Raw genomic sequence first — 27,925 nt, 5'->3', positions numbered from 1 at the left:
TAGGAAAAATAAAAAAATATATAGGCGTTGGGAAATTAAAGAATATAATCAGAAAAACAAGTTGACATTTAAACTAAGAGACTATTTTTTTGCAAACAACAGTTTTGTAAACAACAGTTAGTACTGAACAAAGGCAGACATTGTAATAAGCAAATAGAGATTTTCTCTTTTGTATAAACTTCAAAAGGAAAATTAAACGGCAAAAATGATGTAACGTTGACTGTATTTCAACTGTAAACTGGAAGTGCTATTAATGAGTTGTAGGTGTAATTAGGTGAGTACAAATGGGAAGAGCGTATATATGACTAGCGTTTAGAAAACAGAGCATAGAGCCTCCACGGGTTTAGCGCTTAGCATGATTTTTTTTTTGTGTTAAAAACTAAAAAAAAAAAAAAATTACTACAAGGCATTTGTGGTGGAATGCAAATGAAGATTCCATGCCGCTGACGATGATAATCGTGAACGTAGGGCTCGGCCAGGTCAGTGTTCGTGGATTTGGGTGGACGATGAGCCGATGTGGACAAAGGTAATTTATTTCATTTCAGCCACACTGAACGGAGGGTTCGAATGCATGGCAAGAGCCAGTCTTAAATATATCAGGCCAGTGCGTTGTTCACTGTACCATGTCACCACTGGTTGGTTTTAGGACTGGCATACCATGGGTTCGGACACTCGATTCGATTAGTTTTTTTTTTTTTTTTTTTTGAGCTCGACATGCATGTACCTTCCACTGTCAGGAACTTGCTACTCCTGGTAGGTGTGCATCAGCAATACTAGAATGGGAGCATGGAAGAGAAGGGACGGTAGTTGCGAGATTCCACCGCTCAGCTCAGTATGCATGTATCCAGAGTCTAAGGGGAAAAGAAAAAGTCACAGTGATCAGGAGGCGCCGCTATGGGGTACTACTGCTGCTTCCTCTCTCTCCTCTCTTGAGTGTCTAGTGTGTGTGTCAGTAGTACAGAACTTGCTCGCTCCGTCGACATAGGAATTCACTTTCAATAGTAATATTCTGCTACACAGGAATTAGGAGTCTTCCGAGACTGAAATTCTAAGACTTTTCATATGATATCGGCTCCTGGATTGTTCCCTTAAATTAGCGTGGAAGTGTTAAATGAAAGAAAGATGATATATCAATTAGCTTTTAACCCAAGAGTCATTTGTGCAGATGTAGTGGGCAGATGCCATCGTCATCTCTTTGATCTGTCAGGCTTGCGGAAATCTTCGTATTTACAGGAGTAATAAAAATTGGAAATGGAACATATTTGAGTACAAAGCGTTGGAGTACATACCTCATCTCTACAGCTGCCAAAGAGGATATTATCTTACAACTGTCCTTCCACAGGTAACCTGCGAGTGGAGATCCTAGGACCACGAGAACTATATATCGAGGAGGGCTCCTCCCTCAGCCTGACCTGTCTGGTAACGTCACTACGGGGCCCCTCAGCCCTGGTCTACTGGTACCACGACACCAGCCTCATCGACTACAACTCTCCCAGGGGCGGCGTCAACCTCAAGGTGGGTACTTGTGTCAATGTGTATCTGTCAACTCCAGTACTCGCAAGGGTATTGTCCCCTAAGTTGTCTCTGATATTTCTTACTATAGCACTCATAAATGGTTTAGAAAACTGACAAGTTGCAAAAGAGTCTCATTCTTCAATTTACTTTAGCTAAATGAAACCCAGTGGACTTACTGGTGATTGAGAATAAAAAAAAAAATTCTTGAGTTTATATGTTCGAAACTAAAAATCTTGCAGTATAAGTTCTTTGGCTTATATTAAATCCCCCAGCTGGGGGACTGATGGACTGCTTACATGTTCATTTCACTAATGCACCTGCTGCTTCTCTATCTGCCTGAAGAAGCCTACTGTGTAGGCGAATCTTTTCAACAAAAAGATACTCAACTGCTTCACACATCTTGCAGACATTATCAAAGCCAGTCATGATGATACCTATTTATACAATGGAAAATATAACCGCAGTTTCTAATTTCTGGTCTCAGGAATTTGGCCTCAACAGTGGCCAAGTTATAAAGGTAAGTTATAGAGGCTGTCACTTAGGAATTATATCACGTTTATAGTAATATAAATTACTAATGTGAAAAATTATGACTGATCAGTTATGAGAAGAGTTTACACGAAGTAAAACAGTACTTGATCAAAAAATCATTAAGGAAATTAAATTTTAGCAAAACTGCAATAATATAGTTAGTAGTATTAATAAAGTCTGTAGTTATTTTAGACAAATATTACGATGAGCAAACACGAAGTTTACAGCAGCGATCTATTGTTTCACGTCATTCACTTGTGTATCAAAACGGTATAAATATTTCATGAGGCGTAACAGTGACGTTTAAAATCTCCTACAACACTTTATCCCCTCAAGGAAGGTTCCTTGATGTTGGTGAGGGGCTCTTGATTTAGGGAATTGGATCTGTGCTCCAGTTCCCCGAATTAAGCCTGAATGCCTTCCACATCCCCCCCAGGTGCTGTATAATCCTCCGGGTTTAGCGCTTCCCCCTTGATTATAATAATAATACAACACTTCATGGTGATCACCAATAGCTTGAATCTGTGTAAGTTATATCATGCACTTAAAGACATTAAGATTATTATTAATAATTATTATTATTAATTATTAATTGTCATTATTTATTATTTTTATTTATTATTTTTATTTATTAATTATTTTTATTAAGCTAGAGAGCGGGTAATAACTAACTGACGGAGAACCGAACCTCCATCGCTACCTGTGTTGAATGGCTCCCACTTGTCCAATGTTTTATACAGGATAAATATAGTGAAGTAAAAGGACATAAGTGCAACTAATGTGACATTTTTTTGTGGCAACGTTTCGCTCTCCAGGAGCTTTATCAAGCTCCTGGAGAGCGAAACGTTGCCACAATAAAATGTCACATTAGTTGCACTTGTGTCCTTTTACTTTACATATTGTCGGTAATTCTACCAACTTTATTACAGGATAAATATAGGCGTCTGTTTTCCCACATTCTTCATTTCCCAGCTTCCTACATGGCGAAGGTTTTAAAACAGCAAATAAGAACATAAGAACATAAGAACATAAGAAAGGAGGAACACTGCAGCAGGCCTGTTGGCCCATACTAGGGTCCTTTACAATTCATCCCACTAACAAACATTTGACCAACCCAATTTTCAATGCCACCCAAGAAACAAGCTCCGATGTGCAAGTCCCTCTCAAATCCAACCCCTCCCACTCATAAGAACATAAGAACATACCTCCAGAAGATACATCTCTCCGTAGACTTGGTTCTTCAGACACTGGAGGCTTCAGAGAATGTTCAAATTTGTTAGGATGATCTAATAACATTATTTTCTTAGTATTTTTTTCAGATTGTTGAATAGTTTAAACATTTTTAACTTAATTACCCCCACCCCCTCCAAAATAGCCTAGTGTGTCACCCAGGATAACCCAGGGGAGGGTTAGCCACACAGAATAACCCAGGGGAGGGTTAGCCATCCTGGATAACCCAGGGGCGGGTTAGCCACCCAGGATAACCCAGGGGAGGGTTAGCCACCCAGGACAACCCAGGGAGAGTTACTCACCCTGGATAACCCAGGGGAGGGTTAGCCACCCAGGATAACCCAGGGGAGGGTTAGCCACCCAGGACAACCCAGGGAGAGTTACTCACCCAGGATAACCCAGGGGTGGGTTAGCCACCCAGGATAACCCAGGGGAGGGTTAGCCACCCAGGATAACCCAGGGGAGGGTTACCCACCCAGGACAACCCAGGGAGAGCTACTAACCCAGGATAACCCAGGGGAGGGTTAGCCACCCAGGATAACCCAGGGGAGGGTTAGTCACCCAGGATAACCCAGGGGCGGGTTAGCCACCCAGGATAACCCAGGGGAGGGTTAGCCACCCAGGATAACCCAGGGGCGGGTTAGCCACCCAGGATAACCCAGGGGAGGGTTAGCCACCCAGGATAACCCAGGGGCGGGTTAGCCACCCAGGATAACCCAGGGGAGGGTTAGCCACACAGAATAACCCAGGGGAGGGTTAGCCATCCTGGATAACCCAGGGGCGGGTTAGCCACCCAGGATAACCCAGGGGAGGGTTAGCCACCCAGGATAACCCAGGGGAGGGTTAGCCACCCAGGACAACCCAGGGAGAGTTACTCACCCAGGATAACCCAGGGGAGGGTTAGCCACCCAGGATAACCCAGGGAGGGTTAGCCACCCAGGATAACCCAGGGGAGGGTTAGCCACCCAGGATAACCCAGGGGATGGTTAGCCACCCAGGATAACCCAGGGGAGGGTTAGCCACCCAGGATAACCCAGGGGCGGGTTAGCCACCCAGGATAACCCAGGGGAGGGTTAGCCACCCAGGATAACCCAGGGGAGGGTTAGCCACCCAGGATAACCCAGGGGAGGGTTAGCCACCCAGGATAACCCAGGGGAGGGTTAGCCGCCCAGGATAACCCAGGGGCGGGTTAGCCGCCCAGGATAACCCAGGGGAGGGTTAGCCACCCAGGATAACCCAGGGGAGGGTTAGCCACCCAGGATAACCCAGGGGAGGGTTAGCCACCCAGGATAACCCAGGGGAGGGTTAGCCACCCAGGATAACCCAGGGGAGGGTTAGCCACCCAGGATAACCCAGGGGAGGGTTAGCCACCCAGGATAACCCAGGGGAGGGTTAGCCACCCAGGATAACCCAGGGGAGGGTTAGCCACCCAGGATAACCCAGGGGAGGGTTAGCCACCCAGGATAACCCAGGGGAGGGTTAGCCACCCAGGATAACCCAGGGGAGGGTTAGCCACCCAGGATAACCCAGGGGAGGGTTAGCCACCCAGGATAACCCAGGGGAGGGTTAGCCACCCAGGATAACCCAGGGGAGGGTTAGCCACCCAGGATAACCCAGGGGAGGGTTAGCCACCCAGGATAACCCAAGAAAGGTAATGCGTCATCGAGGAATTTTATTGCCACTGTGGTCCTTTAATCTTGCCTCCCAGGATGCCACCCACACCAATCTACTAGCACCCACGTACCTACTTACTGGTAGGTGAACAGGGGCAGCAAGTGTAAAGAAACATACCCAACATTTCCACCCGTGCCGGGGATAAAAAGACGTACACCCAGTGTGTGAGGCGAGAGCGTTGCCGACCAAGCCACGGGACACCTAAAGCCTCTCATCGGGAATACCTATTAATAATGATTATAAATTAATTACCCTATAAATAACTATTTCGTTCATTTCATTAAACAACAATTAATTAATACTTTTACGGTTAGGTTTACATGATTGGTGGATACTAAATCAGTTCTGCCATTAATAATGAAGTGTGGTTCATTATATTGTTAAGCTAGCAACAATTAGTCCTGGATTGAGCAGCTTAATTACTTCGTGTGTTATTTGCTGCTTAATTCAGCGAGAGAATTTAGGTCAGTGGGTTCGAGATATTGAGTCGCTGAACCACAAGGAAGAATCTTACCTACAGGAGGATGTAGAAAGCCGAGTGAACAACTTCCGAGGATTCAGAACGCTGAAAGAGGAATAGAGAAGGATTTGGAATACCGAGAGAGAAAGAATCTTACCAGGATTTAAAATGCTAAGAGAGCAGCAGGCGAGGATTTAGAGTGTCGACTGCAGCTTCTGAGCATTTGGAACGCTTAGAGCAACAGAAAAAAAATATTTGGAATGCAGAGAGAGCCACTTGAGATGATTTAGAATGCTGAGAGCGCAACGGGAGAGTTTTTTTCAATCCCTGGATACCGAAAAATTAAGATATTGAATCCCCGCCCGGTATCGGGTAAGGATTTAGTTCCCGATGAACGAAAGAGGTGGATTTAGAGTTCCAGAAGAGTATGAGCTTAAAGGATTTTGAGTGCACAAAATCAGCAGGTGAGGATTTAGAGTCCCTGGAACAAACTTGCCTCTCGGGGAAGACCCGGAGATGCAGTCAGCAATTTATTTAAGTACGTAACCTTTCGATTCCCCACAGTGATATTATCATTCAGATGATTGTATTTTCTCTTCAGGTTATTTGTAACCTTTTCCACTAGATTCTTCCTCAGAGATCTTGATGCAGAAAGACTCGAGATTCAAGGAAATGGATCCACAAATGAAGTGACCCCTCGCCTAGGATCATAGTGACGTGTTTGTTGCCCTGTGTCACTCGGTGACGTGTTGCTTTGTCACTCAGTGACGTGTTATTGTGCGTCTCTCATATTGATGTGTTGCCCTGTGGCACTCAGTGACGTGTTCCTCTGTGGCACTCAGTGATGTGATTTTGTGTGTCCCTTACAGTGACGTGTTGCTGTGTCCCTCACAGTGACGTGTTGCTGTGTCCCTCACAGTGACGTGTTACTGTGTCACTCGCAGTCACGTCCTTCACTATGTCAGTGACGTGTTTCTTTGTGTCATTCATGATGGCATGTTTTTGTGTCACAGTGACGTGTTTGTGTGTCTCTCAGTGACGTGTTTCTCTGTTGCTCTGTCTCTCACATTCCCACAAGACCGTAGCTCTCCCTCTGGATCACCACTTTCCCTTGATTAAAACATTTTTGAACGGCATTAATGTGTAATGGATGATACATCTCACGAAATGGAGTATTCGTTCTTTTGGGTTTATGCCGTGCAACTTCAGATTTTCTTAATTCTGTTTATAACCTCTAGAATGCATCACCAGGTAGCATAGTTTACAGAAGTATTCTAGCTTGCACACACTGCATAAAAGTACGTAGTATTTTAGCCACACAGCCAGACTCCAGACATGAATGGGCGCCTAGCCTATGGTAGACGGTGACTCCCATAACCCGGAACACCAGGCTAGTGATAAGTTATTACATCAAATCCTGCCACATACAGTGAACTACGAAAAAGATTTTGGAATGCTTAGCAATTGGCAAAGGGACGAAATTATTTACAAACATTATCTGATGAAATAATTACAAGCCTGGTGTCATGGGGTACGGGATCCACCGTTTAGCTTCGGCAAGACGCACATTTCTCGGATCTGGCTACGTACCTAAAGTATTGCGTACTTTAATGCAGTGTGCGCAGATTCGAATCAATTCTGCTGTGGACCGAGAAAGAATGTACTCACATAGTTGTACTCACCTATTTGTGGTTGCAGGGGTCAAGTCTCGGCTCCTGACCCCGCCTCTTCACTGATCGCTAATTGGTCCTCTCTCTCACTGCTCCATGAGTTTTATCATACCTCATCTTAAAACTATGTATGACTCCTGCCTCTACTACATCACTTGCTAGACTATTCCGCTTCCTGACAACTCTGACTGAAGAAATACTTATTAACATACCTTTAACTCATCTGAGTCTTCAACTTCCAATTGTGACCCCTTGTTTCTGTGTTCCATCTCTGGAACGTCCCGTCTTTGTCCACCTTACCTATTCCACGCAGTATTTTGTATGTCGTTATCATGTCTCCCCTAATCCTCCTGTCCTCCGGTGTCGTCAGGCCGATTTCCCTTAACCTTTCGTCGTTGGACATATCCCTTAGCTCTGGAACTAGCCTTGTTGCAAACCTTTGCACTTTCTCTAATTTCTTGACGTGTTTAACCAGGTGTGGGTTCCAAACTGGTGCTGCATACTCCAGTATGGGCCTGACGTACACGGTGTACAGTGTCTTGAAGGATTCCTTACCGAGGTATCGGAACGCTATTCACAGGTTAGCCAGGCGCCCATATGCTGCAGCAGTTACCCAGTTGATGTGTGCTTCCGGAGACGTGCTTGATATTATACTCACCCCAAGATCTTTCTCCTTGAATGAGGTTTGCAATCTTTGGCCACCTAGCCTATACTCTGCTTTCTTCTTTGCCCTTCTCCGATCTTCATGACTTTGCATTTGACAGGGTTAAATTCGAGAAGCCAGTTGCTGGACCACGCGTCCAGCCTGTCCAGGTCTCTTAGTAGTCCTGCATGATCCTCATCTGATTTAATTCTCCTTATTAACTTCAAATCATCTGTGAACAGAGATACTTCTGAGTCTATTCCTTCCATCATGTCATTCACATATACCAAAAATAGCACTAGTCCCAGGACTGACCCCTGTGAGACCCCGCTCGTCACAGGCGCCCACTCTGATACCTCATCACGTTCCATGACTCGTTGTTGCCTCCCTGTCAGGTATTCTCTGATCCATTGCAGCGCCCTTCCTGTTATACGTGCCTGATCCTCTAGTTTCTGCACTAATCTTTTGTGAGGAACTTTATCGAAGGCCTTCTTGCAGTCCAAGAAAATGCAATCAACCCATCCTTCCTTCTCGTGTCTTATTTCTGTTACATCCTCATAAAACTCCAGAAGGTTTGTGACGCAGGATTTGCCTTCCATGAATCCGTGCTGGTTGTCGTTTATAGTCTTGTTCCTTTCCAGATCCTCCACTCTCCTGATAATCTTCTCTATGACTTTGCATACTATACACGTCAGTGACACTGGTCTATAGTTTAGTCCCTCGTTTCTGTCTCCTTTCTTAAAAATGGGGACAACATTTGCCGTCTTCCATACCTCGGGTAGTTGTCTAGTTTCCAGGGATGTGTTGAAAATTGTGGTCAGTGGCACACACACAGTCTCTGCTCCTTCTCTAAGGACCCATTCAGAAATGTCCTGTCCCACCGCCTCAGTTGTGTGTATTTCATCCAACACTTGTTGGTATATCCCTTGTTGGTGCCCCCCTCTATTCAGTCTTCCCAGAGCCCTTCCTGTCTCCACTGTAAATATTTCCTTAAATCTCGTGTTGAGCTCCTCACATACCTCTTGATCGTTTCTTGTGAGCTCCCCACCTTCTTTCCTCAGCCTGATTAGCTGGTCTTTGACTGTTGTCTTCCTCCTAATGTGGCTAAACAGTAGTTTCGGGTCAGACTTGACTTTCGATGCTATGTGTTTTCGTACTGTCGCTGGGCCTCCCTCCTCATCTGTGCATAATCGTTTCTGGCTCTTCTACTAATCTCCTTATTTTCCTGGGTCCTTTGCCTTCTGTATTTTTTCCATTCTCTTGTACACTTAGTTTTGGCCTCCCTACACCTTCGGGTAAACCAAGGGCTCATTCTGGTCTTCCCATTATTACTGTTGCACTTGGGAACAAACCTGTCCTCTGCTTCCTTGCATTTTGTTGTTACGTAGTCCATCATTTTGTTTACTGGCTTTCCTACCAATTCTCTGTACCACTGAACCTCCTGCAGGAAGTTCCTCATACCTCTGTAGTCCCCCCTTTTATACTTTGGCTTTTGCCATTCAACTCATGTCACCCTCTCTACTTGTAACTCTACCAAGTATTCAAAGCTCAGAACCACGTGATCAGTAGCTCCAAGGGGCCTCTCATATGTGATGTTCTCAAAGTCCGAGCTGCTCAGGCTGAACACGAGATTCAGTCTTGCTGGTTCATCCTCCCCTCTCTCTCTCTCTCTCTGGTAGTGTCCCTAACATGTTGATGCATGAAGTTTTCCAGTACTACATCCATCATCTTGGCTGTCCATGTTTCGGGACCCCCATGTGGCTCCAGGTTTTCCCAGTCAATCTCCCTGTGGTTGAAATCGCCCATAGCCAGTAACTTTGCTCTGCTGGAGTGAGCTCTTCTGGCCACCTCAGCTTGTGTGTCCGCCATTGCTCTGTTGCTCTCTTCGTATTTTTCTCTTGGCCTCCTGCAGTTCTGTTCCCCAGACTGAATTGTACCTATTATGTAATCCCTTTCTCCAATCTCGTCCATTCCTTCCATTTCCTCAAATCCCCATCGGTTTTTAATTGTGTGTGTGTGTGTGTGTCTGTGTGTGATATAAATAATGTCGTGTTGAATAGGTACAACTGTCAATTAGCGAAAACTCGCTTGAAATTAAGTCCTTTCTAAAATTTTCTCTTATACATTATATGTTAATGTAAAAGTTAATAATTTTGTACCAAAAGAACCTTTGAAAACTTACCTAACCTTATTATAACAAACGCAATTTAATTTTGTATAATCCAGTTAAATATATTTTATATAAATTACAATAATTTACAATTAAACACACTGAAATATATATATTTTTTTTCGTTAAGTTCAGAATGATTTTTGCGAAATTATTGTATACACAAATTTTCGTTTTTCTTATACGGCAAGAAGAGCGTTGATATTTAACCCAAAATCGCAAGTTTTAAATTTTCGGCCCAACATATAATTAAACTATGGGATGACATTTAGAGGCGCACCTCATCATGGTTATTTGTTAAGAAACACTCCTCTCGGTGTATCAACACAGATGGATGCCTCTCGATGTATCAACACAGATGGATGCCTCTCGATGTATCAACACAGATGGATGCCTCTCGATGTATCAACACAGATGGACGCCTCTCGGTGTATCAACACAGATGGATGCCTCTCGATGTATCAACACAGATGGATGCCTCTCGATGTATCAACACAGATGGATGCCTCTCGATGTATAAACACAGATGGACGCCTCTCGATGTATAAATACAGATGGTTGCCTCTCGATGTATCAACACAGATGGATGCCTCTCGGTGTATCAACACAGATGGATGCCTCTCGGTGTATCAACACAGATGGATGCCTCTCGGTGTATCAACACAGATGGATGCCTCTCGGTGTATCAACACAGATGGATGCCTCTCGATGTATAAACACAGATGGATGCCTCTCGATGTATCAACACAGATGGATGCCTCTCGATGTATAAACACAGATGGATGCCTCTCGATGTATCAACACAGATGGATGCCTCTCGATGTATCAACACAGATGGACGCCTCTCGATGTATCAACACAGATGGATGCCTCTCGATGTATCAACACAGATGGATGCCTCTCGATGTATCAACACAGATGGATGCCTCTCGATGTATCAACACAGATGGATGCCTCTCGATGTATCAACACAGATGGATGCCTCTCGATGTATCAACACAGATGGATGCCTCTCGATGTATCAACACAGATGGATGCCTCTCGATGTATAAACACAGATGGATGCCTCTCGATGTATTCGATGTATAAACACAGATGGACGCCTCTCGATGTATAAACACAGATGGACGCCTCTCGATGTACAAACACAGATGGACGTCTCTCGGTGTATCAACACAGATGGACGCCTCCCGATGTATCAACACAGATGGACGCCTCTCGGTGTATCAACACAGATGCACTCTTCTCGATGTATCAACACAGATGGACGTCTCTCGGTGTATCAACACAGATGGACGCCTCCCGATGTATCAACACAGATGGACGCCTCTCGATGTATCAACACAGATGGACGCCTCCCGGTGCATCAACACAGATGGACGCCTCTCGGTGCATAAACACAGATGGACGCCTCTCGGTGCATCAACACAGATGGACGCCTCTCGGTGCATCAACACAGATGGACGCCTCTCGGTGCATCAACACAGATGGACGCCTCCCGATGCATCAACACAGATGGACGCCTCTCGGTGCATCAACACAGATGGACGCCTCTCGGTGCATCAACACAGATGGACGCCTCCCGATGCATCAACACAGATGGACGCCTCTCGGTGCATCAACACAGATGGACGCCTCTCGGTGCATCAACACAGATGGACGCCTCTCGGTGCATCAACACAGATGGACGCCTCTCGGTGTATCAACACAGATGCACTCCTCTCGATGTATCAACACAGATGGACGCCTCCCGATGCATCAACACAGATGGACGCCTCTCGGTGCATCAACACCGCGATACAGACTTTTCAAAGAATATATTTACTAAATTCTTAAAGGCTATACAACGCCTGGCAAAATGGGAGGTAATCTGATTTAATCCATGGAAAGCGTGGGTAGGTAAAAATTCCTCTAATCAAGGACCGTCCACTGATATCAAGGCACGTCTCTCAAGGCTTCGTAGAATAAACAATTTAATAATGAAAGTTCCCACATGAACGTTTAGTCTTCATTTTTGTCATGTTATCATTAAAATACATTATCTTAATGCATTTGTATTACCTTTAATAATGACATTATCTTAATGCATTTGTATTACCTTTAATAATGACATTAAATTAATGTAGCAATAGCATAAAATATTTGGATCAAAGGATACAAAGGGAAGGCTTGTTATATTAGTTTGATGTTATTAAAGCCTGGAATGTTGCATAAAATATAGTTTGTGTGGCATTATGTTTAGATCTTGGTGAGTATGTAGTAGTTTGAAGCCATCCTTACTTCAGCCATTTAGATAATATTCGGTAGTCCCTATTCAAGATATGTGTAAATAGCAGTAGACATAGAGCCTCGGTGTTGACTCTATGAAGTCCTTTGCTCTAAAGTCTTTTGCTCTGAAGTCTTTTGCTCTGAAGTCTTTTGCTCTGAAGTCTTTTGCTCTGAAGTCTTTTGCTCTAAAGTCTTTTGCTCTAAAGTCTTTTGCTCTAAAGTCTTTTGCTCTGAAGTCTTTTGCTCTAAAGTCTTTTGCTCTAAAGTCTTTTGCTCTAAAGTCTTTTGCTCTAAAGTCTTTTGCTCTAAAGTCTTTTGCTCTAAAGTCTTTTGCTCTAAAGTCTTTTGCTCTAAAGTCTTTTGCTCTCAAGTCTTTTGCTCTAAAGTCTTTTGCTCTAAAGTCTTTTGCTCTCAAGTCTTTTGCTCTCAAGTCTTTTGCTCTAAAGTCTTTTGCTCTAAAGTCTTTTGCTCTAAAGTCTTTTGCTCTAAAGTCTTTTGCTCTAAAGTCTTTTGCTCTAAAGTCTTTTGCTCTAAAGTCTTTTGCTCTAAAGTCTTTTGCTCTAAAGTCTTTTGCTCTAAAGTCTTTTGCTCTAAAGTCTTTTGCTCTAAAGCCTTTTGCTCTAAAGTCTTTTGCTAAAAATTCCGCGATTATCACATTTGCCAGTCTTTGGATCAGGTCAGATAACCTCCCATTCCCCAGTTTTCTTTGCTTATCTTTCACAATAAAGTCTTCTATCTGCTTATCCTGTCTTATCCCTCCAGTTGATAAGAAAGACACATACACAACAGTCTTATCAACGTGTTGGTATTTTATACCACCATATTGTTCTTTGAGATACTAACACTATCGTAAAGACAGATACATGTAGTTATATAGAAACTAGATAGACAACGTTTCGCCCATGCAAAAGGACTTTTTTTGAAATCATTCGATAATGCCCACTGCATGGTCGAAACAATGTCAGTTAAGGTTTTCATATAAATTCATAATCTTTTAGAAAAATCAGACGAGTGTATATTATATATTGTAATACTGCAAAAAATCCATCGATTCTTAGATAAATAGAATCTGAATTGAGACTTGAACACAGGTTGCAGCTCCACTCCTAAACGTTGTGAATTGCATTGAAAAAGAACAGTCTTAATACATATATAATCAGCACATTGAAGAGTGAACGTAATGACTTTTCGGTCTGACTTCGATCATTAACTAGTTACACAGCGCGAAGGGAAGGGAGCCAGTATATATACGAGATGGAGGAGGGGGGGAGAACGTGGCCAGGAGTAGAACGAGAGATAGAAGTAAAGTGGTAGTTGTAGTGGTGCAGGTAGTGGTAGTAGTTGTAGTGGTGGAGGTAGAGGTAGTAGTAATAGTAGTAGTAGTAGTGGTAATAGTAATTTCATAGCATACTTTCAATGCCCGAAGATTTTTATTAATATTAATGCTATATTTATGGGAAAGTGGGTAACCCATAATGATCATACAGTTTCTGCAGATCAAGGCTTTACACTATAATGTATAAGTTATGTGAAGTCAAAGATGTGGAATATGAGAAAGCTATGTGTTCAGATATGGAGAATAAGACAAATGAACTTCGTATAAGATGCAAAAGTTATCAAGTGCACTTAAACATTTATATGTGAAGGATGAACTTGGTTAGGAATTTAAATAAGAGATGAATGTGTGGAGTGTGTGGCCATGACCTCACAGGATGGATAAAAAGGCACAATACCATGACTAGAACGATACACAAATAACCCGCACATAGGAGAGAGAAGCTTGACGTTTTGGTCCAAATTAAACCATTGACTAGTTACACTAACACACGAAGATGGAGTCTGGAGGCCCTCAGAGTAAGAGTTCCCAGGGTAGGTGGAGTGACGTGGACTCGCGCAGAGACAGAGTCCTGGGCAGGCACTGACCTGGACTCCCTCAGTGTGAGGGGATGCGGGAGGGAAGGCCAGGGGCAGTAGTAGGGTTGAGGGCAGGGGTGAGGAGCCAGTGGGTGGCGTACAACTGGGCGACATAGCAACGAGTCATAACAATATTGAGTAAAACCGTGAAGGTATAGACGTATGGCTCTGAGACAAAAAATATTTGTTTCAAAATGCGCCACTCTGAGTGGCACCCTGGGGAAGGGGGATATGGGCATCAGATGTAGGCAGTTCTGAAACTTCCCCTGCGGAGGACACGCTTAGGGAGGACACCCCTGCGGAGGACACGCTTAGGGAGGACACCCCTGAGAGACATGCCACTGAAACAAATATTCATTTCAGAAAATGTTGCAGTGAATGGCACCAAACAGACGTCTGGTTCTGAAACAAAAAATATTAATTTAACAAAGAAACTATGCAAGAGGGCACCGTACTGACTTATTTATGACTAAGGATATTCTAACCCAGATAAACCTAAACTAACATGGCTAATCCTAAACTTACCTAAGTTAACCTAATCTGGTTAAACCTAAACTAACCTAACCTATCCTGTCTAAACCAAACCTAACTAGGCTAAGCCTAAACTAACCTAACATAACCTTGCTAAGCCTAAACTAACCTCACCTAACCTAACCAGGCTAAATGGGTGGGGTTTGAACTCGTGGCAAGTGTGTCATAAAGCTCAGTGGCCAATGAGTTTTACGACTCGCCATGGGTTCAAATCCCACCCGTTCCGTGTTTTGTTTGTAATCGTGTTATTACGATTTCGTGAGTCGTAAATCGAGAAATTTGTTGGAACAGTCTGTGAGAAATTTACCGAGCATTAAATAGCTGTTCATTTCCCCCTTTTTACATACCCTATTTTTCGGCTTATAAGGCGCACTTATTTCCTAATGAGAAGTCTTGGAAAATCATCCTGCGCCTTATATGTCCAAGGTTAAGCTTTGGGTTACGCTTTAGCAGGTATTTATTAACGTTACGTTACAACCGCTTGGTAACATCGTCTTATATGTCACACACCTGTGCGCCTTATATGCCGGAAAATACAGTACTAGGGTAAGCCACATATTAATTTACAAGTTAAGACAAAATGTTTTATTACACACAAAGAAAATACTTGCAAGGTGATGCAAGGATTACCTTGTAACACCTTTGTAACTTTGTAATACCTTATAATAACATACGACATATGTTGCCTACAGAATGTATGATCAACAGATTTGGTACCAATCCTTTCATGGAGCAATGCTTTGATGTTGAGCTAAGGAGACGGAGCTACTTTCTCCTTCCAAGGATCAACCTTGATTACTTTGCATTCCCACGGCGCTTGAAGAGAAACTCGTTTCAGAGCAAGTTATTTTTGGAATAATGTTTTTCTTTTGGTTAAAGTTTTATTGTTACGCATGATTCAGCTCTAACACAAAGCCGTATGTTATTCAGATTCTCAACCGCAGCATTGCCCTTACGGATGTATTGGTTCCCCGCGAATATAGTGTTAATTGGGTACATAGTGCAAGTCTCGGTTAACCTTTGCTACTTAGCCAGACTTGCTTCGGAGCTCATTATTACTTCTGTCATTGAGTGAATGTAGAGTAGCCAGCTAAAGTGTAATATTAAAGTCGTGTAGTTGAGCAAAAGTTTTCGTTAAGCAACGTTTCGCTATAAATTACATCATATCAAATCTGTAAAGACATTAAGTCTAGATATTGTAAATATCTCAAACGAGAGACAAACTCGAGCCTGCCCACTCTCCATCAAAGTACTTGTACCACACAGCCAGACCCCCAGAAAAGGTAAATCTGTGTAAGATACATAAATTAACACCGGATAAAAAAAAATAGTAAAGGATCAGAGTTACTGAGTTATGAATCTACTTAAAGCCTTAATTTTTAAAGGGGGTGGATCGATAGCTCCAACGACGGGTCATCATCTAAGACCCGCGTCAGGAAACACTTGTCCTGTTTCCTGACGAACTTTGCCTAACCTAACAGAGTTATAACCTAAAGGTAAATATATGTAGTGAAGCCTATTCTGTGACAAATTTGAGAAAGCGAATTTACCAGAATGTTAAGTTCCTTTCTGATAGAGGCCTAAAGTACAGAAAATGGATATATTGAATGAGCTGTTGTGAGGTGACGACTTAAACTGAAGACTCACTTTTCTGATGAGGAAAATCTCAGTGATTCATAATACATTAACTATTATAGCAAGCAAACAAATAAGTAGTTCATTGCGAGATCAAACAATTCGAAACTGGAGCAAGTGAGATAAACACTGTTTCAATGTTAATTTTTTTTTTATTTTAGGAATGAAACTTAAACTACAATAGATTTGAATTACTAAATTTAATTCATTAATCAACAGTGCATCTGAGAGGTAATCTTCATTAGTTTCTCAGGTTAATATTCGCGTACTTACTGGTCAAATTATCAAGGAATTGACATATTTAAAGCCTCTTGTTATTCATAATAGAAGAGTCATCCTCATACCTTCTGTAAAATGTCATTTTTAACTGAGTATGGCACTTTTCATGCTGTAATATCTGATAGTGACAAAGAAATGCATTTCCAAATGCGAATGAAAGTGACGACCTCATAGCAACTTAGTGAGTGAGTGTGTGTGTGTGTGTGTGTGTGTGTGTGTTTGTGTGTGTGTGTGTGTGTGTGCACATCGAGGGTGTGTACACAGGGAGGGTGTATGTACACACAGGGAGTGTGTGTACACCGGAGTAAGGCTAGTGTACACCTCCCCAGACAATTTTTAAAACAGAATTTCTCTCTCCCTCGAGGTTTGATGTAATTACCTGAATTCATAAATTTTGGATTTTACGTTATAACCCTTTAAGAGTGAGTCTTCATGCCTGTTAAGGGCTCATATTCCAAGGAATTGGAACTACTCTCATCTTCCTTGGGTCAGGCTTTATATATATATATATATATATATATATATATATATATATATATATATATATATATATATATATATATATATATATATATAAATATATCGTGCCGAATAGGTAAAACTTGCGATTTTTGCTTAAATATCAACGCTCGTCTTGCAGAACAAGGCAAGCGAAAATTTTGTGTATGCAATAATTTCGCAAAAATCATTCTGAATATAAAGAAAAAAATATATTTCATTATGTTTGTTTATTAAATTATTGTAAACTTATCTAAAATACAGGGTGTCCACAAAAAAAAACACTCCTTGATTTCAGATAGGTATAACATGTAACTTTATTGAATAATCGTTTACAGTTAGTAGCTTCAGATGCAGGATTTCCTTCAGTTTCATGTGGTATAGGGTAGCATTAAAGGCACTCAATGTGCACCTCTCTGGCTGCTCGGAAAACATCGATGTGATAGTCCAGTTCGGTCCAGAAGCTCTGCAGCATATCTGGTGTTATGAGAACTGGCTCAGTGATCGAAATTTTCCGTTCCTCCAGGGTTGCAGGTAGTGGTGGTACGTAAAATGTGCTCTTCACGTATCCCCAAAGTAAGAAGTCACAAACAGGTCCGTTGACGTCGCAGGCCACTTACAGAGGTCACCGGACCTAAACACACACACACACACACACACACACATACACACACACACACACACACACACACACACACACACACACACACACACACACACACACACACACACACACACACACACACACATTTAAGAAAGGAAACAGAAACGAGGCACTAAACTACAGACCTGTGTCTCTGACATGTATCGTGTGCAAAGTCATGGAGAAGATTATCAGGAGGAGAGTGGTCGAACACCTGGAAAGGAACAAGATTATAAATGAAAACCAGCATGGGTTCATGGAAGGCAAATCTTGTATCACAAACCTCCTGGAGTTTTATGACAAGGTAACAGAAGTAAGACACGAGAGAGAGGGTTGGGTAGATTGCGTTTTCCTAGACTGCAGGAAGGCCTTTGACACAGTTCCCCACAAGAGATTAGTGCAGAAGCTGGAGGATCAGGCACACGTAAAAGGAAGGGCACTGCAATGGATAAGGGAATACCTGACAGGGAGGCAGCAACGAGTCATGGTACGTGAAGAGGTATCACAGTGGGCGCCTGTTACGAGCGGGGTCCCACAGGGGTCAGTTCTAGGACCAGTGCTATTTTTGATATATGTGAACGACATGATGGAAGGAATAGACTCTGAAGTGTCCCTGTTCGCAGATGACGTGAAGTTGATGAGAAGAATTAAATCGGACGAGGATGAGGCAGGACTGCAAAGAGACCTGGAGAGGCTGGACATGTGGTCCAGTAACTGGCTTCTCGAATTCAATCCAGCCAAATGCAAAGTCATGAAGATTGGGGAGGGGCAAAGAAGACCGCAGACAGAGTATAGGCTAGGTGGACAAAGACTACAGACCTCACTCAGGGAGAAAGACCTTGGGGTGACCATAACACCGAGCACATCACCGGAGGCACACATCAACCAAATAACCGCTGCAGCATACGGGCGCCTGGCAAACCTGAGAATAGCGTTCCGATACCTTAATAAGGAATCGTTCAAGACACTGTACACTGTGTATGTTAGGCCCATACTGGAGTATGCAGCACCAGTCTGGAACCCACACCTGGTCAAGCACGTCAAGAAGTTAGAGAAAGTACAAAGGTTTGCAACAAGGCTAGTCCCAGAGCTCAAGGGAATGTCGTACGAGGAAAGGTTAAGGGAAATCGGACTGACGACACTGGAGGACAGAAGGGTCAGGGGAGACATGATAACGACATACAAGATACTGCGGGGAATAGACAAGGTGGACAGAGATAGGATGTTCCAGAGAGGGGACACAGGGACAAGGGGTCACAACTGGAAGCTGAAGACTCAGACGAGTCACAGGGACGTTAGGAAGTATTTCTTCAGTCATAGAGTTGTCAGCAAGTGGAATAGCCTAGCAAGTGAAGTAGTGGAGGCAGGAACCATACATAGTTTTAAGAAGAGGTATGACAAAGCTCAGGAAGCAGAGAGAGAGAGGATCCAGTAGCGATCAGTGAAGAGGCGGGGCCAGGAGCTGAGTCTCGACCCCTGCAACCACAATTAGGTGAGTACACACACACACACACACACACACACACACACACACACACACACACACACACACACACACACACATTTACGGAGCAAGGAGCTATGACTCGACCCCTGCAACCACATATACGTGAGTACACGATGGCAGGAGAAGTCCGGCCTCTAAAACTTTCATTCTGTGCACCGTACGGTTGATAGCGTGTGGCTGGGATACTGATGATCACAGGTTAGAGACCCACGAGTCTGTCTGACATAAAACCAGGTGTATGTCATATTTAAGCCACGATACTTCAGCTATATTGGACGGTATTGTATTACTGATAGGTATTGTATTACTGATAGGAGAGTGCATTGTTACATAATTCACGGGTATTACACTAGATCATCGGAATTTTTTTTTTTAATACGAAGGTGAATACTCTGTTAATAAAACTGTTAGTTATAATTAAATTATTCACAAGCTGGTGCTCTTGTTTAGTGTGAGTTGTGCTCTTGTTTAGTGTGAGATGTGCTTTTGTTTATAATAGTGTGAGATGCGCTCTATTGATGTGCTCCATCAGTATTGATAGAAGTACGGGGAAGCTTATATACTGTAGACAGGTGATGTAAAGCAGTCGGAACTTGTGCCCCCTTGGACAAACCCACAGGTGGAAGTAAGTCATTGCCAAGGTGTTGCTGTATCTGACAGGAATGTAAGTAAATGGTTCAGAGAACCGACAGGGCTGGCTTACCAAGAGTTCCAACCCCACTATGTTCAGTGAGTTATGATTTCGCGAGTCTGTGGAGAAGTGAGATGATCAGTGCAGTGTTCCACAGAAGATGCATTTTCTATTCCGGTATTTTCGACAAAACATTGCGAGAACTATCTTGAAACCTGACTTTGCTATCATGAAAATTCCTCTTCACTATTGAAAAAGTTTTCTAAAGCCAACCCAAAAAAAAAACTGAATAATATCTAAACACCAAAAATAAAACGGTATACCTACTCAGCAGGGCAAGAGGAATACTGTAACGTCAATTCCCACAAGCGACTGCGGTGATGACAGACATCACTGAACCAACATTGGCAGTCACTCCACAAATCGAGCAGTCATCGGGAGGAGGAGGACGAGGAGGAGGAAGAAGAGGAGAAAGAAAAGGAAGAAGAGGAGGAAGAGGTGGAGGAAGAAAAGGAGGAGGAAGAGGAAGAAAAAGAAGTCAGGATGTGTGAATAAGAAATTAACTTGAAATCCTTCCTACAACACAGTATTCCCGGATCATTTCAAGAGTCTTCAGCCTTTAAGCCTAGTACAGCAGACGGAGGATGAAGCCTCCACCGCATCTTGCGTTGAATGCCTCCACATGGGTTTAGCGCTTATAATTAAAAAAAATAGAAATTGAGTCAGGAAGCCAAGGTACAAGACAGCCACTCCACATCCATCACGGACAGGTACCTTGATGCAGGTGAGACGCTCTAGACTCAAAGAATTGTAGCTACCATTTTCTTTCTTGAATCAAACCTAATTACCACCCATTCCCTATGATCTGGCCTTCATTGTTTTAGAGATTTCTGATTACTATATAGATTTAACCACTATATTATCATTTCGTGTCGTTGACAGATTGACCGTGGTCGTGGGGAAACGACGACAAGGCTGGTGGTGTCGTCCGTGGGTCCCGGAGACTCTGGCATGTACTCCTGTGTACCTCAAGGCTCCCACCCCGCCACCGTGCTAGTACATGTACAGAAGGGTGAGTACTACCAACAATTCTGCTTGTACATGTACCATCTTGTTAATACATGATTAAACACGTGAGTACTACTTCGCTACTTAAGGACGAACATGTACAGAGATGTGTGTAATGTGCGTCAATCATCCCGAAACACATTAAATAATAATGTAACTTTACAAGGAGAGAGAGAGAGAAATAGTTCTTTGCTTGTAAATAAAGTTAGGAACCTTAACCTAATACTATAAAACCTTTTGTAAAAGAGAGAGAGAGAGAGAGAGAGAGAGAGAGAGAGAGAGAGAGAGAGAGAGAGAGAGAGAGAGAGAGAGACAAAAGGGATGTCTGAGGTAGGATGGGAAGAGTACAAGTCATCTTATTTCTCCCACACAGGTAAGCATGAAGCAGCCATCCAGCAGGGCGGCCTGAATGCCGCAGCTCCTCCTTTCTTCTTTTCCTCTTCTGCGCTCCTCTCCTCCTGCCTCTTTCTTCACCTCTGCCTCCTTCCCTTGATCTTTACCAGCGAACTTGGCACTCTTTCCTGCCTGCGCTTCTCTGCCTTCTCTTTGCCTTTTATTTTTCTGGCGCTGATTCTCATTTTTCACTCCTCGGTTAAAACAATTTTGACAATTTTTTTTCTCGTTCTTCTTAGTGCTTTTCACGGCCATATGTTTTTTAGTTTTCTTTTTCTCTCACGGCTGGAGCTCGTACATACACGGAATTCGTTGAGGCCTCCGTCTGCTGTCTATGATTCCTCGTCACTGCCTCCGTCTACTATATATGATTCGTCGTCACTGCCTCTGCCTACGGTGTCTGATTCATCGTTATTACTGCCTTCCTCTGCGGTCTATGATTCATCCTCATCAGTGCCTCCTACGACTCCTGTTACATCCTCTCCATCTCCGCAGAACAACCCAAGCTTATTGACATCACTCTTCAACACGAGCCTGAAATTCCCTTCCACGTCCATTACTTCAACTCTTCATGCACCAGCTGCAGCATCAGTGCCATGGTGGCACTTGCACGCAGAATGGAAGAGGCGTTCCCATGGGTCAACGCTATAGACGGGGGCAGTGAGCTTGTAAATAATAACAAAAAAATGTTTGAAGGTGTCATTATGCTGTATAAAACATTTATAGTAATAGATGTAAATGTTAGTGGTGCGTAATTAAGTAATGCTGCTGCTACCTTATTACCCAACAATTGCACTTACATGTTCCACGTGCCAATATTTTATTTGTACCTTCTATGCTTTTTTGATAAACACGCATATAAACGCAGTATGCTGGGGCAGAGGTAATCTGCTCACAAGCTTAATTAACTTGACCAAGTTAATATAAATATCAGTCAATGGTTCATGTTAATAACATTGTACAGCCAAGCTCAGAGTTGGATTTCCAGCTCTTCCACCCTCAACACCGATCCACCTTCAGGTCAATAATCAATATCAGCTTGTTTTGTTTGCAGTTATATTTACAGGTTTTGAGTTGCTACGCTCCTCAGCTCATTACAAAGTCCAGCTCCACGACTGTGCCATTCATAACGGTACACCATTCATAACGGTACCCAGGTACACCTTCACTGCTAAACAAAGACTGTACAAAGACTGGCCATAGTGTCAACCTGTTCACTAGTGAACCCGGCGTCTTCATTTGTTGTACATGGTACATAATACATAACAGATGAAGAATTAGACACACATGTCGTTTCGTTATCCAGTGACTTTATCAATAAAGTTCAAGGACATAATGGGAAGATTGTGTCGAAGATGGAGTTGGTGAAGTGTACCGTAGCCTTCAAGACTACGGTACACTTCAACTCCAAAGCTGAGGGATTTATTACTTCGTCTTTCGTAAATAGTTCTACAGTCTTCACATTATGTCCTTGAATTGATGTTGATAAAGCCACTGAATTACGAAATTTCTACAAGATACCCAGATGTTGCGTATGTCTAATTCTTCTTTATCCTAAGGCTCTGCTCTCGAGTCACCTGGTAACACACTGTGGCAAATTACAGCACAAACTTTGCAGCATTCAAAGGTCACATCAATTATTGAGCATTAGTGACATTAATAAAAGAGGGGTGAAACTCGGCTTTAGTCCCGTCGGTTGGTACTGAAATGTACTCAACAAATTGTTTCATAACATCATCTCACCAGTTTCAAATACTTTAAGGCTGAGAAACTGAATCCCTTATCTATCATCTACAATTAATTATTTAGCTTCGTATTGAACTGATAAAGCCACTGGGTGACGAAACGTTTTTTAAAATATAAACATTCAGGTATTACACAAGTGAAATCCATAAACAAGTTTCTTTTGCAAGGGTGGAGTCATGACCTCTGATCCCACCTTTTAACTTTAAATGGCGATGTTATTTTCTTCCTGTGCGTCTTAATAATATAATGACCTTCTTGGTTGAGCCTCTGATTTTCTCCGTAAAAAAAAAATACTAATGTGTTTGTTGGGCTGAACCATCCCAAAGAGCTATCCCTGATAAATTAGACACATGTGCAACTCTTGGGTATCTTTATTAAGGAAACGTTTCGCCACAGTGGCTTCATCAGTCCATACCCAAGAGTTGCACATGTGTCTAATTTATCAACGTGTCGTTTCTGTGAACCATTCATCTACAAGAGGTATCCCTGTTATTATTACAATCAAAACACAACGCTAAACACACAAGGGTCATAGAGCGTTACTTGTACTTCATAATTTTATTACCCTGAACTTCGATGCCCTCAAGAGACAGTAGAGCTGCAGACCAACTTCCTCAAGAGACCTAGGAGCTGTAGGTCAACCTCTCCAAGGCCCAGGAACTGGATAGCCACACAGTCATTTAGCACCGATATAGTCACTCCATCATTCTAGACGGCCTGAACACACACACACACACACACACCAAGTTGAAAGACTGATTACCAGAAACTCATCTTCTACCGTTTCTCTCTATTGGACTGAAGAAGCCACTGGCGAAACGTTTCCAGAATGAAGATACTCAAGTGTTGCGCCAGAGTCGTATCAACTTGTGGATTTCCTAAACTGTTTATTCAGACTGATAATTAATCTGGCATCATTACAGCCCAATACTAATTTAAATCTTCCTGGAAATGAAATATATTAATGTAGTTAAATTACTTGGAAAACCGAGACTTTAAATGAGACTCTTGTGTCACATTGGGTATTGTTTCCAGGATAACGATCTCCAGATATTGCACAAGTATCTCGGTTATCAAAATATATTAATGATGAACGATTGAGAGCGCGAAACGACACAATGCCTTGACTGGAACATACACGGATGACCCGCACATAGGACAGAGGAGCTTACTACGACTTCTACGTCCGACGTCCTCTTCAAGGGGGGCTCCTTGGCATGGTGAAGAGGCTCTTGGTCTGAGGAATTAGACCTGTCGGTCTCCTTCCTCAGACCGAACCTAATTATCCCCCAATCCCCCCTTCCCTATCCCATCCTCCCCCTCCTCCCCTTTTTCCTTACCTCCTCCTCCTCCTCCCCACCCCTCCCTTTTGCCCTTCCTTTTTTGGCCTTTGGGATTTTTCCCACAGGTGCGCTAATTCCTAGGTAGGGGAAAGGTTACCGGGGTCCACCCCATTCCATTGAGGTTCTTGGCGGTGGCGTAGTTTGCCATGGAATCTGGATCGCCTGGGGATGTCCCGATCCCTCTCTGGTATCCCGGAGGGTGGCTTTGGGTGTCTTTCGGGCGATGGGTGTATCTCTGGAAGCCACCTTTCGGATTCCGGGGGTGGTGGCTGAAGGTGTCGTGGGGGTTCGAAAGGAGATATGATGGTTGAAGATAAACACACTTGTGGATGGTAACACTATATATTGTCAGACTGAGGTAAGGAAGGGCCCAGCCTGCCGTGTTGCTGCCTGGTAGGTCTAAGCGTGGACTGAGAAAGTTACAGAGGTACTCACGTACACATGCGCATCCCGTGACGTCACACAGTCTATATAAAACACATGGATGGTACTATGATACTCAGCTAAGCTATACAACACATGTAAGGGGGATCAGCAACTATGCTGACAAAGGAGGTATGCTTTGTTGTGGATATCCGGCCGCCCTCTCTTTTGTCCACCGAGGTAGCTCGGCAGATGTGAGGTTGCTATCCCGGATTGCTGGTTTACTGGCATGAAGGGAAGGGTATGGCACGGGTTCCATGCTGCATCTGCGCTACTTGCGGTGCTGAGGTCCTCTTGGGCGTGGAGAGAGATTTCTGGCCCTTTCATTCCTCCTAGGAACTATCCCTCCCCGGTCCCCCCTTTTTTCTTTTCTTTATTTTTATTTTCTTTTCTTCTTTCTTTTTTTTCTTAAAAACAAAAAGAAAGAAGTAACCTAACCATGGAGTACCCGATCCATGACCCCGCTACCCCCGGGACCCTTATTGTTACTGCACCCCGTTCTGACCTCGCCTCGTCTTTTGGCCATTCTTCGGACATTCCTAAGGCCCCTGTACCTCTTGCTGGTGCTGTTTCGTCACCCGCTTCAGGTGCCGGGGTTTCGACTGACTCCTTTGATTTGTCTGACCTCTGCTCTCCTTTGACTATGCTTCCGGCCTCTCCCTCTATGGTGCGGCGATTTTCGAATCGCCAGCCCGTCCCACGTCGGACCGACTCTGGTCCCACTTCTAAACGCCAACGACAATCTCCTGATGATGTTACTTCGTTATCTTCCCATTCTACTCAGAAAAGACCGATATGTCATGCACTCCCTCTCCACACTCAGTTTCAGACCAACTTCTTCTACTGCCTATCTTTCCGACCATAGTATTGGCAAAGCGCTCCTACGCCATATTGGTAGAGATATTTCCTTTCATGCTCTTAAGAGTGGTACGCGCATCATCACAGCCCAGAATTCTACCCAAGCTCATGATCTTTCTCTTCTTTCACATATCGATACTATTCCTATCACTATCGAAAAACATCCTTCCCTCAATTCTTTTAGTGGTACTGTTATTCTGCCCCATACCATAGTCCAACAGAATTTCCAGACATGTGGCAATGACATTCTCGAACAGCTGGAATTCTAAGATCTCCGAATTCTCAAGGTAGACACTTATGTTCTTCCTGCCCTCGGGCGAAGACGATACCCATGCAATGTGGCTCGTTTAACTTTTGACAGCCGTGAACTCCCATCCTCTGTTTATGTAGCAGGACATCGGGTACAAGTTTGGAAGGTGATCCCTACACCGCAACAGTGTAGGAATTGCTGGCGATTTGGCCACCCAGCAAAATATTGCAGATCTATAGCCGAATGCCCAGTCTGTGGTGCCGATGACCAATCTAATACATCTTGCCTTAATTGTCATGAGGCTCACCCTTCGTACTCTCGCCGTTGCCAGGTCTACTTAAATGAGCGGGAAATTCGTTGCCTCGAAGAGGCAGGTCTCCCTTATGCTATGGCAGTTTCTCATCTCCGCCTCCAAGGGAGACTACCCCGTGTTTCTTATTCTCGTCTTTCAAAACGTCCCCCCACTTCTGAGGTTCCATCTTCTGCAGCCTCCTCTGCGGTTGAAAGTTCCATAGTCACTCCTGTATCTAATTCTTTTGCTGTCCTGGGCTCAGATGTCCCTACTTCAACATCTCAGTCTGTCCTCACTTCTTCATGTTCTCCCTCACAAACCCCGGTATCGACAAGACCTCGTACGACACCTCCTCCCAATCGTCCCTCTACTTCTCAGAGGTCCAATAAATCTTCTTTAACCCCTCCTTCCCTTTATCCACCTTCACATTTTACCTTCCCGGTCTCTGTACCTGGGTCTTCCCCCTTCTCTGGCTCTGTTACAAGTGTGAAGGTTCATCCTCCTCCACGTACTGTGCCTTCCTCCCCTGTCCCCTCCCAAGTTTCTTCCTCTTCTGCCACCTCCCAGGTTTCTGCCTCTTCTGTCCCCTCCCACACTTCTCCAGTTCCCTCGACCCTTTTGCTCCCCCTACCATGGTACAGTCCATTACAGTTCCGATCTTTACTCAAACTCCTCCTCCTTCCATCTCCAATATTGTCTCCCATACGACGTCTCTGAACTCCGAAACACTTGAAGCAATCTCTGAATATATTGCAGAGACCAAACCATCAATGGACACTGATCCACCCTCTGTTCCTTCTCTTTCCTCTTCTCCATCTGCGCAACTCCTTTCTTCACAGCGCACCGTTCCTTCGCTGCTTGAACGTTTTCCTTTGCCACCGCATGTGGACTTTTCTAACCCCTCTAGTCCGTAGGTACCCTTACCTGCGGACTTCAGGTATCTTTATCGTTGCCAATCATGGCCTATTTACATTGGAATGTACACGGCCTCAGGGATAATCGGGGTGAGCTTCAGATGTTGCTCTCTCAGTTTTTCCCTGTTGGTGTTTGCTTACAGGAACCAAAATTACACTCTGCCGTTATCTATCCCATCTCAGGCTATAATTTATTGTATTCTTCAGATCCTTTTCCTGATGGGACCTTTAATGAAAGTGCCCTTCTTCTACGAACTGATATTCCGTACCATCAGCTATTTGTTCGTACTTCCCTGCATTACACAGCAGCCCGTATCCACTTGCATAGGTGGTATACACTCTGTTCTTTGTATCTCTCCCCTTCTCGGGCATTATCTATCCCGGATATTGCCTTTCTTGTTTCATCATTACCGCCACCACTTCTGTTACTTGGCGATTTTAATGCCCATCATTTTCTCTGGGGGAAGTCTCACTGTGATTCCCGTGGCGTTCAGTAAGAGGCTTTCCTTTCTACCCACCCCCTCCATGTTTTAAATACAGGTACTCGCACCCATTTTGATCCTCGGACTGATACTCTTTCTTGCATCGATCTCTGTCTGCTCTACATCCGCCGCATTAGACTTCACTTGGTCTGTTCTCCCGGATTTACATGACAGCGATCATTTCCCAATCATTCTTACTTCCCCTTCATATTCACCACCTCTTCGTAACCCACGCTGGCAATTTTATCAGGCAAATTGGAACCTTTACTCACAACTAACTGTTTTTAGTGAGGTTCCTTCTTCGTCCTCCATTGATGAGCTTTTACACCTCTTCTCGTCCTCCATTTTAACCGCAGC

The 27,925-nt window shown here is 43.6% G+C and overlaps 1 protein-coding gene across 3 annotated transcripts in view; it reads left to right on the top strand.

The window, feature by feature from the left end:
* The window catches only part of LOC128701229 (zwei Ig domain protein zig-8-like), a 339,665-nt gene extending 315,334 nt beyond the window's left edge, over positions 1-24,331 (top strand). Inside the window, exons 6-8 of one of the 3 annotated variants that reach the window (XM_053794808.2) lie at positions 1,343-1,515; positions 20,742-20,871; positions 21,241-24,331. In XM_053794808.2, coding sequence (XP_053650783.1) covers positions 1,343-1,515; positions 20,742-20,871; positions 21,241-21,911 — 974 coding nt within the window. In that variant the 3' untranslated portion in view covers positions 21,912-24,331. The remainder of the gene's footprint in view (positions 1-1,342; positions 1,516-20,741; positions 20,872-21,240) is intronic. The other 2 variants (XM_053794809.2, XM_053794811.2) reach the window with 2 other exon arrangements.
* The last annotated feature ends 3,594 nt before the right edge of the window (positions 24,332-27,925 follow it).

The sequence above is a fragment of the Cherax quadricarinatus genome, chromosome 72 (genome assembly GCF_038502225.1).
Source record: "Cherax quadricarinatus isolate ZL_2023a chromosome 72, ASM3850222v1, whole genome shotgun sequence".
Lineage (NCBI taxonomy): Eukaryota > Metazoa > Arthropoda > Malacostraca > Decapoda > Parastacidae > Cherax > Cherax quadricarinatus.
This window is presented reverse-complemented; position numbering and strand designations above follow the sequence as displayed.